The sequence below is a fragment of the Diadema antillarum genome, unplaced genomic scaffold, assembly GCF_040938485.1.
Source record: "Diadema antillarum isolate AM-2024a unplaced genomic scaffold, OU_Dant_1.0 scf00000192, whole genome shotgun sequence".
NCBI lineage: Eukaryota > Metazoa > Echinodermata > Echinoidea > Diadematoida > Diadematidae > Diadema > Diadema antillarum.
The window spans coordinates 2,692,501-2,707,724 of NW_027271081.1; the positions used below are offsets into that span (position 1 = coordinate 2,692,501).

General features: G+C 39.0%; 1 protein-coding gene across 2 annotated transcripts in view; it reads left to right on the top strand.

Annotated features, from left to right (window-relative positions):
• Window positions 1-4,896: 4,896 nt before the first annotated feature.
• Window positions 4,897-15,224, top strand: part of LOC139723541 (high affinity cGMP-specific 3',5'-cyclic phosphodiesterase 9A-like) — a 270,358-nt gene continuing 260,030 nt past the window's right edge. For both annotated transcript variants that reach the window (XM_071634781.1, XM_071634782.1), the window contains exon 1: window positions 4,897-5,125. In XM_071634781.1, the coding sequence (XP_071490882.1) occupies window positions 5,038-5,125 (88 nt within the window). In that variant the 5' untranslated portion in view covers window positions 4,897-5,037. The remainder of the gene's footprint in view (window positions 5,126-15,224) is intronic.

Sequence of the window (15,224 nt, forward strand, 5' to 3'; positions counted from 1 at the left end):
TGCTCAGGATCGTTAAAAAAACTATGCTAGTACCTCATTTCTGTCTTTTCAAACCTTGTTGAAAATGTTTCTCTTCCTTTCTTAGCCTGTCATTGCTTTATAGCATGCAAAACATTGCAAATTCCTTTATTAAAAGTTTTCTGGTTTTTTAGTCTAATTGTTCTATAAATCTCATTTGTATGCGCGCGCGCGCCTGTGTGTGTGTAGGTAGTTTGCTAATTGGCTTGTTTGTTTACTTGTTTTTACTCGGCGAAGTCGTTGGATGATTCATTAACTAATTGACCCATCCTGAGATTATAGAGGAAACTTATGTGAGTCCAAAGAAGAGAAACCAAACGAGGTTTAACAAAATAGTATGGTTTCTTTGGAGACACAGCGCACTATTTTCCTAATTGGATGGGAATCTTTTTTTTGGGGGGGGGGGGGGGGTGGGGGAGTTGGGGAGGAGGGCAGACATTTGAATGGCCTGTCGCAAAAAAAAAAAAAAGAGTCAGATACCATACCATGACGAGGAGGAGCTTGTTAACATTCTGTTTTTCATCAACTGGATTAGAGTCGGTAAACTGGAAAAGAACTTGAAAAGAACACCGATTCTCCGAACCGATTCTCTGCAATGCAAAGCGTCCACGCGGCTGTTCTCAGAATACGTATTGCTATCGTAGAGGGCGCTTTTTATCCTGTTCTGCAACGTGCTACCGCTGACTGATCTCTAGGCATAATTATATACACTGAGAGCTGCGTAATACTATGCAGAACTCACCAGAAAAAGTGGTATAGGTAGGTACACTGCCATCTGCAAAACTTTCCTCTGTCCCTGCAAGCTGGAAGTAACCCCTGCAGAGCGAACTTTTGATGCCTTTTCTCCCCTTCCGCGCTGTACATTAACTTCTGCAGGGGCGGATCCAGGAATTCTGTAAAGGGGGGGGGGGGGGGGGGCGCGCAACTAATATTTCTGGTGCCACTTCCGGGTTTCATTTCATTTTTTTCTTTTTATTTCTTTTGTTTTTAACGATAAATAAAGGGGGGTGCGCGCCTCTTCCGCCCCCTCTGAATCCGCCACTGCTTCTGCTAGGAGTGATAACTACTCCTAAACTCCTCTTCCTCCTCCTCCTCCTCCTACTACTTCTACTACTATTACTTCTACTCCCACTACTAACTACTGCTACCACTATACTACTGCTACCACTACTACTACTAGTACTATACCACTCACTAGTACTACTTACGCTGCCACTGCTATAAACAACGACAAAACTTACTGTTACCACATTACACTTCTTCTATTTCTTCCTTCCCTTCTCAACTTTTTCATCTTCTTCTTCCACCTCCTCCTCCTTCTTCTTCACTTCATCATCATCATCATCATCATCATCTTCTTCTTCTTCTTCTCCTCCGCCTCCTTCTTCTTCTCTTCTTCTTCTCCTTCATCATCATCATCATCATCTTCTTCTTCTTCTCCTCCTCCTCCTCCTCCTTCTTCTTCTTATTTTTCTTCTTCTTCTTCATCCTCTTCAAGAATGACCTGGCTGTTCTTTTATGTGCTGCGTTTGAGTAATTCCGATCTTAAGTTAATATATATAATTATTGTATGTAATTATCCATTGCATTGGGATGCGAAAAAAATTGATCAGAAAGAACAACAAACAAACAAACAAACAAATACACAAAAAAACAAGAAAATAATGTGCATATCTAGTATGAGGATTCGAAAGATTGGAAGAAGTGATTGACATGAATATTGTCCAAGAGATGGAAAGTAGAGTGAGCCAAATACAAATCGCCTGAGCAACGCACTTCATAAAAAGAGCGGTTTTAACCATTTTCTTGTTTTTTAAGCATCTTTATACCGGCGCTGCGTTTTTCTTTCGACCCTCATCATCCATCATCGATGTTCACTTACCATTAAATATAAGACACACACACACACACACACACACACACACACACACACACACACACACACACACACACACACACACACACACACACACACGCACACACACACACACACTCGCACAATAATAATTCACTTAATTACGTGAGTATATCGCAGCTAAGGACCTGTTTCATAAAGAGTTTCGATTGATCTCACGCTTGATTTATTGAGGGTAACTCAAGTGAATCGAGCGTAAGATCAATACTGAAGTTTGTTTCATATAGATGCTCATGCTTGATTTAAAGCACTGATTTGAGAGCAGATCGAGCGTAACTTTTTGTTTTAATTGCATCAATCTTATGATCAATATCATATAGGGCCTATGAAACGGCCCCTCAATCTGATGATCTGCATTAGGCCGGACCCTGGCCTAAAAAGACACGCTGTCGTGCTGTCTATTTTATGGCTTCCGTGGACAAATTACATAAAACAAGATTTTTATGAGTTCACCTCCAAGTTACAAGTGGCTAAGTGTTGTTTACGAGCAAGGGAAGTAAGTCTCATGACATTACATTAACCATTTTGTTCGTTTACGTATAAGGAATGGGCTGTATGGAACAAAATGAGAAGGGAATCGTCCACTCTTCAAAATACATGTACAAAGTCATGGATTTTTCTCCCGTGGAATGTTTCCTCTATGTACCTGAATGGCTCTTGATATTTCCTTTCTATAGCAGAGGTTCTCAATCCCTTTCTCCCTTGAAGAGTTTTTGCCAAATTTGAATACCAAAAGTGAATTTGAATAGTAAGGACATACAAAAAAAAAATTACACACACACACACAAACGAATAGACAGACAGACAGACAGACAGACAGACAAACAAACAAACGAAACAACAACAGACGGACTGGGAAAGAGTTGTTTGTGCTCTTGGTTAGACGAATTCGTTATAGTAAACAAAATACGCCATAGCCGCAGAGTTGAAACGCGCTATTTCGAGTCTCTCTCAAAGTTATGGATTCCGAGGTGACAAGTATATAACTTTTCTGAGGGACATATTTTACTATACCCGACGAAGAAGTGAAATTTCTGTCATCGATGAATCCATAATTTTAATACAGAGACTCATAATACTAGTAATTCATTGTTTTACAAACACATCCTTTGAAATTAAGTCATGTTCACTTCCAAGAAACTTACCTTGTTAGCAATTAATGTTTATGTATATCCATTCATAATGTATGGTACCATCAATGTATATGGTATATGTGTATGTATCTGCATGAGCAATGATATAATGCAGGAACCAATAAAATCAAACCAATAAAATCAAATCAAATCAAAATGTTCCTTTTGTTTTTTATTTTTGTTAGGGCCTATTTGTTTATTTTGTTGTTTGTTTGTTCTTTAAAATATTGTTGCACAGATAATCGTGCAGTGTCATAATGTCGGGCGCATGCAGCAAATTGTTTTTAGGCGGATTCCAATGGCACTTTCACACGCTGTCGATGACTATACCATGAATATGACGTCACGGGCATCTTGTCTTCAACATTAATAGCAATGTTATGCTTGGTCACATGATGCTATGTAGACCAATCGCCGAACAGGATTCCATTATTGCATGATACTATAATATATCAATCATAAACCCATGTTGCGCGAACTGATATTATACCATGTTATAGACAGGCTTGGAATTGAAAAAAAAAAATGATTGATCACAACATAGAATTTTGACGTCCGATTGAAGGGATGTCTTTTATTCTATTGTATTCCTGATTATACTAAATGTGAAATCGCGTTTGTTTTGTGTATCATTTATAGTAATCAAAATTGTATTCACGCTCACGATATTCAATGACTGCTATCGCCTCGCATGACTCCCACTTGCGTTCGAGAAATGCTTCGCTGCGTTTTCCTATTTAATTTATGGTTATCACAAAATATTCATAATATATCCATTGGGCCATGTTAAGCCAAATTTTACGGAATTTATAGTCATTATCATATACGATATTAATGTGTATAACGCTATTTCCCGGCAAAAAGGGGAAATGCGCGATAAATGATAGTTTGGGGGAATTTTGATAAAAGAGTATAATAATAATTATTAAGAAAAACATCCCAAATATTGCCTTTTTTGAAAAATTATGCGTTAATACTGGCTCCATGAAGCATTGAATTGACAAGAGCACAAAAGGCATCTTATACCACTAAATTCTGTATGTTAATGAGAAAATACAACCTTTTTTTTGGGACAAAAACCCCCAAATATAAGTATCTACATTCCCTCAATGACCTGTTTTCTATGCAAACTATACACTCATTTTTATTTTTTTTTCATCGCTGACAATTTCCCCTGAATTTTATTGATGGTAAGGGTTACTACACACACCTACGCCACCTGTGTCCTAATGTGAAGTAGTCCTTAGGTCCAGATCAATATGATTGGTCTATATACACGATTTATTACATATTACATGTATAATGGGATATAAATATAATTATCCTTCTATCTATAGTTGGTTTTATACATTAATCTGTCTCAGCGATCTATCTATCTTTTATCTGTTTGTCTGTCAGGCTATTTCATTTCTTTTCGGGTGACAAACAATAGAGCAACAAAAACAACTCCATGCAAAAATTCATTAATTTTAATGATCGAAAGTTGAATGAATTTAGAACAAAGTAAAAGCGACCAACCCTTGCTATGAAGGGCCTAGTGTTCGCTTTGAATAATTAGCCTACCACATCACAGTGAGAAACTTTCAATGTTTGGACGAAAGTCCAACGTAAATAGATTTTAGGAACGCTGTCGGAACACTCAATCGAATCGTTCCACAACAAACCGCAAATTAGCAAACTTACCACACCCCTACTGCGCTAATGGACGAATCTGACCCATATGTTTTGCATCTGCGGTACTACCAAGCAAGTACTACTATCACAACAGAACAGCTTGGGCCGCGAGTCGAGTGTATGGGAATATAGTATTCGGTGTGTGGGGCTCTACGCTACAGGTGATGAAGTAATATCTTGGATTTTGCCAAAGAAAAGTATCCGACGTTACTTTTCAATTCGATTTCTGCGACTTATTTGTGGATTTTTAAGTGGAGATTCGTGGACAAGGATAACCCTTGGCCTTAGAGGGCCATCATGACCACTAAGGTGATTTACTTTGTCGTCGGGGGGAAGGAGGAACAGGCGGAGTTTCGATCGGATTTTCCAGCGGATGACGTTAAAGGTAAGAGCTCCCGCAGTCTGCCGAGTTTCCACCGGTATCCATGCCGCCAGGCCCCCGTGATTGGTGTAGTTGATTCGCGTCGATGTGGTTGTGTTGAGACTCCGTTTCAGCGAGTTCCGCCCATCACTCGCGAGAATATTCGCCTTTTAGCCATATATATTCCCTTTCTTTCGCGTTTTCTAAAGGATTTTTGTAGGCGAAATTCTGATCTTAATATGGTCTTTCTGACAATAGGATTGTCGTCAGGAAGAGAAGTAATCACGTCCAAGTGCGGTCACTGCACACTGCATGGGACAGATCGAGCGATTTAGGAACTGTACAGACGGATATTTATGCAGCAATATAGTCTATATTTTCCGTAGCCATTCTAGTGATCTTGACAGATCTTATTGGCATTTCTGCCACATATCACCTCCACCGACTAGGCGAAAAATGCTTTTGTTACAAGCGATGATATGCTACAAATGTGGAATTCGGGCTAGTTTTGTGGCTATTAAAATAAATGGTTGCAAAACTTTTACCATGTCCTTGTTTACTAATACTAGTAATATTAGTATTAAATATAAAGTTCAGTTTTGCTGAAGGCTAATAAAATCAGTGTATCTAGCCCGAGAGCTGTTCCCCAGATGTTAACAGGATGAATTTGATCAGTAAAAATGAGCGACCATCTACTGACAACAGTACGACAATACTCTTATCAGAGGGATGTACTCATCGGAAGAAGAAGAAGAAGAACATATTTCGTTCCATGGAGGTTCTTATTTGCTTCACTCTTTTTTAAGACACTGTTTTTCATCAAATAGTGATTTATAAGTATTCATTGGAATAGATAGAATGTTTAAGTATATTTTGAATAGAATTTTAACTTTTAGTTCAACTTTGATTTCAATTGCTGAAACTTTCAACTGTGCATCTTCATCATATAACATGGGTTTTAATTCAGATGACTATTGATAACTCAAATGTTTGTGCATATCATGCAGCATGAAACTAGCGCAAGAATAAAAGCACACCTGTTGATATTTTTTCTTGTAATTTTATAGCGTGATTCAGCAGAATTAAAAAGTTTAAGTTCATTTTACGCGACGGAAAAAAAAATATTCACGCAAAAATTCTCATTTTCACAGTATTTGCTACACTTGTAGTCAGAATTGTTATGGCGGGGTATATACAATGTAGGGCGTAGATGGCAAAGATTTGTATAGTTAATCTATCAGCTGCTTGTAGACTGGAGCTACATTATTCCAGTTTATATGCTAGGAATAGAAAGTGTAAGTAAGGCACAAGGTTACATACACAGGAAGGGAAGCCATGACACAAACATATGGAGGTACATATATTTGTGCTATGTACTATAGAAAAATCTTAGTCAAGAGGTCAAAATGGAAGGAAAGTTCTGGCAGAATGATTGTCAGTGCATGACATGATTGGTGGCATCTTATTGGTCAGTGAAGGAATCCATCTTTGTCACATGACTACCTACACAATGTTTACTGATGCTTTAATGTCGTTTACAAAATGCATGCATGATGTGCAAAATGGCATTCCAATAGACCCTTTGCAAGAAGGTTTTCTGGCTTGTCAATTTGTATTGTGTGTGAAATGCCTGTAAGACCCCGTTTACAGTGCGAGGCTCGGCCGCGGCTTGGCCACGGCTGAGCCCGCCTTCATTTCAGTGTACACATGCAAAAGGCCAAATGTGGGGCCAAAATTGGCCGGGCATTTGGCCACGCTCTGGAGGTGGTCTCGGCCGCTGCTGAGCCGCAGCCGAGCCCAGCCTTTTCTCGGTGTAAACGCAAACTGGGCCAAATGCGCGGCCAATTTTAGTCTGGCTTCCAAACCTTCTGCCCATACTATTTCGTTATTCAGGATATTAACCCCCTCAGCGTCGAAAACTAGTATAGTACTTTAAGTTGGTTTTGTCCTGCAAATGATTTTTCCTTCTGCAAAGGCCTTTGCCCGAATGGCGACTTTGTCGTCACGGAATCCAGTTGGCAAAGGGTCTGAAAACCAGACTATACCAAATCGCGTTTGTTTACAAGCAGAGCGCCACTACGACAAAATATTGAAAGGTTTGAATTGAAAGCGCGGCTGAGCCTGGCAGTGTAAACGGACAAAATTGCGGGACTCAGCTCGGCCCTACAATTGAGGCTGGGCTCGGCCGCGGCTCGGCCGCGGCTTGGCCCAGCCCCGCACTGTAAAACGGGGTCTAAGACCAGCTTTCTCATAGAGGATGTGGTGACATGAGGATGGTTTGCCATGAGTATCATGGTGAAATTGGGATTAAGTCCCTAAGAAATCTCCATTAAAAGAGCATCTTATAATTCATCCTGGTCTGCTGCTAATAAATGGTAATTTAAAAAGATTTGCTATGAGTAAATACAATTTAATCACTGTCAAAGGTTTGAAACAGACAGCTGTATTTGCTGTCGAGACAAATATATTTTTTTGTGTGTCATGTAAGTTTTCATAGTTCGGTTTTGCTGTTGACCAAAGTTAGAAATATGTATACAGTGTATGCTTGTATGCTGTGGGTTTCAATACAAATTTGTAGATGATAATCTTTCAGTATTTGAGCATACATGGTTTCAGTCGCAGTCTGTCTACAGTGGCACTGTAGATGTTATAAAAAGCCTGCACTTGCATTTCATATGGCTTCTTGCTTTCGAGCCTTCGAGGTAAAGAAATGTCTTGATGCATGAAATAATGTGTTTTTGTGAAAGGTGTACATTGGACATACAATGTATCATGCCATAACCAAGTTGTGTCAGGGAGGTGAGACTCACCTCCCTGGCTGTATCCTGTGCCTCATGGAATAGCCATGCATCTCGGCTGTGAAAACAGCCCTGTGAAAATGACAGTGTATCTAGGTAGAGTAAACAAAAAATATTACAAGAACATGCATGACCAGATGAACAGTGTATTCAATGTAACCCTTTCACACCCAAGGGGTGTGGTTTTATTGTACAGTGCAGTGATCAGATTTTGAGACAGGAGTCCAGAGATAATTAACATACCATTTCACATTTTCCTTGACATCTAAATAGCTAATTTTTGCTGAAGTAGTGATACAGAAAGAAAGAGTGAATGCAAAGATGTACCCAGTGTCCTGACATACAGTAGGTTTAGTCTCATTGTTATAACTCATCAGTTAGATACTGTATCATGCCTACATTTGTTGCCAAAATTGTCCTATGGGGGTACTTGTTATTATTTAACTGTCTGGAAGAATGAGTCTTGGGGCAGCTATCCAGGGTTACTTGTAGCACAGCCAAAGAGGAAACATGCTTGTTTGATAAAACTTCCTTTTGATATTTATTCAGGATTTCCTGATCACATGTTTTTTTTTCTTTTTTTTTTGTCTCTCTCTTCTTTTCTCCTGATAAAGACCCTCTATCTTTTACATATCAAATCAGTTATAAATTTTTTTCAATACTGAAGGAATCACCCAAAGTCAAATGGAAACTTGTTTTTGATAATATGTTAGATGATGATATGATTTAACTTCAAAGGAAAGTTGGTACTGATTTTAGTTTGTCTATATACCTGAAAGATTGAGGAGCATGCGTACATACATTGTAGTCAGCCTCCAAAAGTTACAGTGTGTTCAAGGTGATGAGCTAGGTAATGTAATGTTCATTATTTATTCAAGTGCACCCAGTGCTCAATACTAGAGCTTTCACATTTCTGCAGAGCTCAACGCCTTGTTGCTGAGAGCAACGGCGGGATGGCTGTGTGGTGCCAGCGTTCGAGTACCTCCGAATGCATTAGCAGGTGCCGGAGGAGTACGTCGTGTCGGCGTTTTGGACGTGTTTGCGTCCTGCTCGCTCCGTGAATTCATAATCAAGAAAGGGATCAGGGGCTGCCTTTTTTTCGCGGCCGGCGCGAGGGGGGTGCTCGAGTGCAGCGTTTGCTCCACAAGTTGAGAAACGTGCAAAGCTCCTTGGTTAAGAAAATATTCCCTCTCTCTTTCTCTTGCTCTCACTCTGCGGCTGACGTTGCTCCATCGTATTCTGCCTGTCATCCCCGTGCCGTCATTCCCTACCGAAGGGTGCTCATCAATGTTATGCTAGCATTGAAATAAATTTCCTCGAATTCTGTGCTGCGGCAAAAAGAGAAAGAGAAAAAAAAGAAAAGCTGTGCAGAATGAGGAGAGAAAGATGAAGATAATATGTCAGGTTTCTCTCGAAGGAGGCCAATATTAATGTAATCATGAATGAATCATTTATAATAGCTTGACGATACTGTAATGTATTAAATTAGTGATGTTATAGGCTGCATAATGGGGATAACAATAGTGATGAAAATGCCAGCGATGACAGAGTGAAACTATAATGGTGATCATGACCATGCAATTGATTTATAACACAAAGTAGTAATGGAGAGTCATATTTAATAGTACATGTCATACTCCTGGTGATGAGGATGATGACTGCTATTTTGTATAGCATTATTACACTGCAAAAAGTCCGGTGTTAAATAGTGAACACCGAGCTGGTGTTAAATTTTTGGTGCTCATTTATGGTGTTAAATTAACACCTCTGGGTGTCATTTCCAAATATAGAACTGTTTTTTGAAGAGTTTCTTAGTAACTGCACCTCTTGTTGTTTTTGATTTAAACAAGATGATCAAGAATTTTACATTAAAATACTAGATTTTTGAAAAAATGTGAAAATAAATTTACACCACAGTAACACCAGCTGGTGTGGTCTCTTATTGAAGCTGGACGGGTGTTAAACCATTGATATTAACACCAACAAATATCAAATCAACACCATGTGGTGTCATTTTTGAATTAACACCAGTACAATGTCAAAATAACACCAGGTACAGTGTCAAATTAACACCACGAAGTGTCAGGTGAACACTTTTCAACACCATCACAGTGCATTTTCTACACCTGTGGGTGTGGTCCTCTATTGAAGTTTGATCGGTGTTAGATTTAACACCCATGGTGTTAAATCTAACACCGATGACATGTTTTTACAGTGTATTCAGCACATGGAAAAATTATTGCGATGACTTCCGCTTCCAATACTGCTCTTGTCTTGATCATCGATGAAAATTTATGACTTTGCAATTACAGTATTAATAAATCACAGTTTCCTCATTATACATTGTACACTGTACATGTAACTGTTCACCATGATGGATTGTCTTATAATGAAAGTACATTTTAGCCCAGTGCTTGACATTGGGTATTATAATCTTTAACGAGTGTATCACTGGCACATTGTACTGTAACATACAGATTTTAATTATTTGTGGGATGAGCATTGTACCTCACTGAAGAAAATTATATGATGCATTTTATTGACAAACTATGCTATGAAAGGGAGGCACAGGGGAGGGAATATGAGATAGAGGGAGAGAAAGAGAGAGAGAGAGAGAGAGAGATGCTGTGGGAGACTGAGAGTAGTTTTAATTGCAGTTTTAAAGTGGAAGTCTCCTCAAACAGGGAATTGATATCTAATGCTGAAAGGTGAGAAAAAATAGACTGTCCATTTTATAGTTCTTATTTTTTTTTAAAGAAAAACTAGTTCATTTTATAGTTGTTGGTTTTTTCGTGAATTTTGGTCAATTTGATGCATCTTTAAAAAAAAACTGTTGAGGACGAACTGATTTTGCTACAACACACATTTCCCATAGACACCTGCCCGAGTATACTCGGGACTCGTCCTCAATGGGTTAAAGGGGGGGGGGGGGGGTGGGTGGAGGGGCAAGAAGTGCATATTCCCTATATTAACCAATACTGACAGAGATGTAATTTCTATGCCTTCTGGAGGTGGTACACTAACTTTATACACTTTTTGTATTCTCTCATTTTCCTCAGAAGGGAATGTTTGTATACAGTACAGTGTCTAATTTTGTGATAGTGTAAAAGTGGATATTTAAGCGTGACTAATTTTTCACGCTCGGCGGAGTTAGAAGAGTTTCACGTGTTTTTGATTCTGCGTAATCAAGACACCAACTACTGGAACATAGTGGCAAGCAAAAATACTTAATATTCGCATGCTTTTATTTTCACGCTAGAGTCTGGTTGCGCAAAATGTGCGAAAATTTCCACTTTTACAGTACTGATTGAAATGTATGACGCTAATTTGACTGCAGATCCAAACAAATTGTGGTAGAATTTCCATCCAGAGGGAGGAAGCAGTCATTATGTGGAGAATGGACAGAATTCATACAGCATGATACATTTTGTAACTTTTATTGGCATTGTTAGACTTTCCTTCAAACATTTACTGAGTTTTTCACTTTGAATCTTGATTAATTTGCTAGAAATTCTTCCTTTAACCGCAGTGTTCCTCGTGTGTACGTGCAAAATGTAAAATAACACATCAAAAGTGTTGGGGTCTCTGGTTTAATGTGAGAGCATTTTATCTTTTATTGAGAGTTAAGATGAAAACCAGAGTATTCCTTGTGGGAATTTCCCTATCTTTAATGTGCACAATGTATCCCATAAAGACAAATTAAAACCCATCACTCGATCTGAATGTGTTATGTTATTGAGATATATGTTTCGATTTTGATTTTGATGCTTGTCCTTTTTTTTTTTTTTTTTTTTTGGGGGGGGGGGAGGGGGGGAAGACAGGAAGTAGTAAAACATCGAAATCAAAAGTATCAGCAGTGCTCAGCATAAATAAAGGCAAAAAGTGAAGAGGTGGTTATTGTTAGAGTGCATGCACTGTATGTGAAAAAAGGCACTCTATCTACAAAGTGTATTTCTTGAGCATCACTCAGATACGCAGTCAATCTTCCACACCCACGAGTTCGTTGGGTGCCTACATGTACATCCGGCTTTCAGCGACTTGTTGCATCTTGCATCCTGTCTCTTTCTGGTGCACCGGCATCGCTCTTTTTGTGTGATGCAGCGATGCGTGCGTCGTCACGACGATGGGAGGCAGGAAGTGTTCACCTGGGAGGATGGCACACCTCACCTCTCCTCTCTCCTCTGCATCCTTTGCCGTGCCTTTGCCTGTTGGAGCGCGGCGCGATGGAGCTCCATCACTTTCGCAAGTTTTCTGCTCCCACGGTGATAAAAATCCCTTCGCTGTCATCAAGTTCATCTGAGTGTTCGCTGTGAAATTTGCTGAGAGATGTAAGAGCACAGTCTTGCAATCACACTTGCTGCATAACAAAAAAGAAAGAAAGAAAAAAAAAGAAAAACTATAGCTATCATCCTTCAATGGTATGTAACAAGAGGTAGGAATACCACACTGTAGTATGAATTGTTCAACCATCAATACAATCCATGTTAGGGTTGGAAAGAACAGTAACTTTCTTTCTGATAGTTTTCCATGCTATCCAAATAAAAAACCCCACTGATATAAGACTGATAACTTTCTCTATGTGCACACTGTTTTGCAGCATCTTTTCATGAGAAAATCACATATTTTCCACTTTTCATACAATGTAAATCATACAACCTTCTTTCAAGAGCTTAGAATAGCGTAATGTAGGCAATGCCATGCTGTAAAGCTTGATGGTACATACAGTGCTTGCTGAACCACATTCTCTCCTACCCTTTCTACGGTGTACCTTCCACTTTACTGTGAAATGGTTACTGGTTGTTTTTTTCTCACCTTGCAATCATGGCAGTGAGAATTTCACATAGAGGTGGAGCGGTGGTAATCCTATGCCGAGAGAGGGAGAGAGAAAAAAAAAAATGTTAGCCGTACAATACCCTTAGTGTCATTGCTGGCAACATGTGTATTCCAGGGCCGTCCAATCCGTACGGTCCACGGCCGTGTTTTTTCCCGCCTTCGGTTGAGCGTCACCCTTGGTGCGCGGTAAGCCAATCCATTCAATATTTCACGATTTGATAAAAATCAATTTACGTCACGCCGTCAGAAGAAGAGAGAGAGAGAGAGAGAGAAAAAAAAGTGTCACATGACACCGCCTTCGGACACCGCGACGAGTCCTCCTACGTTTTAACGACATGCAGGTGCTCATACGTGAATACATGATAAGAATTTGCGTTCATCGCTCCACCTCTCTCTCTTTCTCTGTCATAACTCCCTTTCTCTTCTGTCTGTTTTCATTCCTGCGGCCTTTGTGCTTAATTGGGCAGGTATGATTACATGGAGAAAAAAAAAATATGGAGTAATAGCTGGCCTAGTTAGAACATAATGTAGGCCAGAGACTTTTACTCACACACACACATACACACACGCATACAGATGACACACTCACAATCGCCACATAATGTCTTGTAAGAGTTCGTCAGCGATCATAATTGCATATTGCAACTTGGCACAATGCGATTCAAAACTAGCTTTTGCTTCAATAAACAAGGAGACATTTCAAGTACATCCTGTTCTTTTGTCTGTAGAGTAGAAATGATTGTACATTGCAGGTGGATATAAGGATGCCAGGGTGTTCATCTTTTGATTTAAACATCAAGCAATTATTACACTGTCATTGACCTTTTTAAAAAAGACATTTTGAACATGAATGGAAAGTTGATGCCTGCATCCTCTGTGAGTGCATTACAATGTGTCTTGAAGTACACTTCTGATCAACTTCCCTACCCCACTTACTTGATGCTAATGATGAAAGGAACATGAAGGGATTCTCCCATGTCATCTGTGCTGTATTCTCTCATCAAGTCTGTGATATGATAAATTCTGTGTTGCAAAGAAATTACTGAGTACTATCATTCAGTGATTAAATTGGCACTCTGAATTTTACTGCTTAGATATTTTTGTATTGAAAACATATATTGGATGACACGAGATAAAGTCAAAATATCTGCTCAAAATCAGAAAACAAACAAACAAACACAGTCTGCAATTTTAGACAGAAATGTTTATGTAAATTCTCCAAAATGTGTTGCCAGTTTAAAGATCAGTTATGAATTTAGCAGCTGCAAGATGCTTGTGATAGTCTAGTAATTCTAAAGGTACCCATACTTTTATCACATACAGTGTAAGTTGGAATAAATAATGATATCATTTGTATAGTGCACAATTATGTTTGAAAATCATATTTTTGGCCAGTAATTGAGGAACTGCAACCTCTTGAAACACCTCCTGAAAGTATATTGTAATGCTACTGGGTGCAATAAGACCGGCTGATGAGAAGAATACATACCTTCAATATTCATATCAGTTCATATCAAACATATGAAGAAAATTTTATTGTGAAGATTTGTGTACAATTCAGTGGAAGATTCACGAGGTGAGAACTTCATCACCTCGCATAAATCAAGTGTGTCTAGTTTGGAGTGTTGCCATTGATTCATGAAAACAGAGGAAGCTTCACTATTCCCGTAAATTTTCTTTTCAAACTTTGCTCATATTTTGCTAATTTTCTCTGTCATGCTGACAGCCTATAGTCATTTACTCCCCAAGCCAACTTGTTGTGGAATCACACTCAAAGTACCAATGTACATCATGGTAGATGCGTGAGTGTGTGTCCAAGGTACATGCAGCTGTGTGAATGTGCGTATACAGTACACACCGTCACGTACTGCACATTCCCGTATGACAAAGTGTGAAGATTTGGATGTTTTTGTCCTTTTAGTCTGTGAGGAAGGATGTTGCCACTTGATTTTTTTTTTGTTATTGTGTGTATCCACATGTGTTTGTGTGTATGTGTGTTTTCTGTACTCATGCTTCCGTCTGTTTCGACCTCCACAGTAATGCTCCAAAGTACATGTATGGCATAATCAATGGTCTGGACTTATGACCTGCGTGTATATTCCACTATTGTATATTAGCAGTTTCTACATGAGTGATGTGATGTTCAACTTGTACAATGTAATGTTAGCCTACATTACATATTACGCAGTGAAGATATGGGCAAGTCTGTAATCATGGAATGACCAACCCCAACCCCCCCCACCACTTTACCACAAACCCGTAATTGTTTGTTTTACTTTCATTATATAAAAATGCCCCCAAGTAAAACAAAACAAACAAACAAACAACCAACCAACCAACCAAACAAACAAACAACCATATAAAAAGGAAGAAAGAAAAACAAATAAACTAAAATTGTTCCAGTAAATTGAAACTTACAACTGTAAGTGATGAGAATCAACCACACGTTCAGTATCTTTATCAGAGATCTGTTTGAAGGATTTTGCCCAATC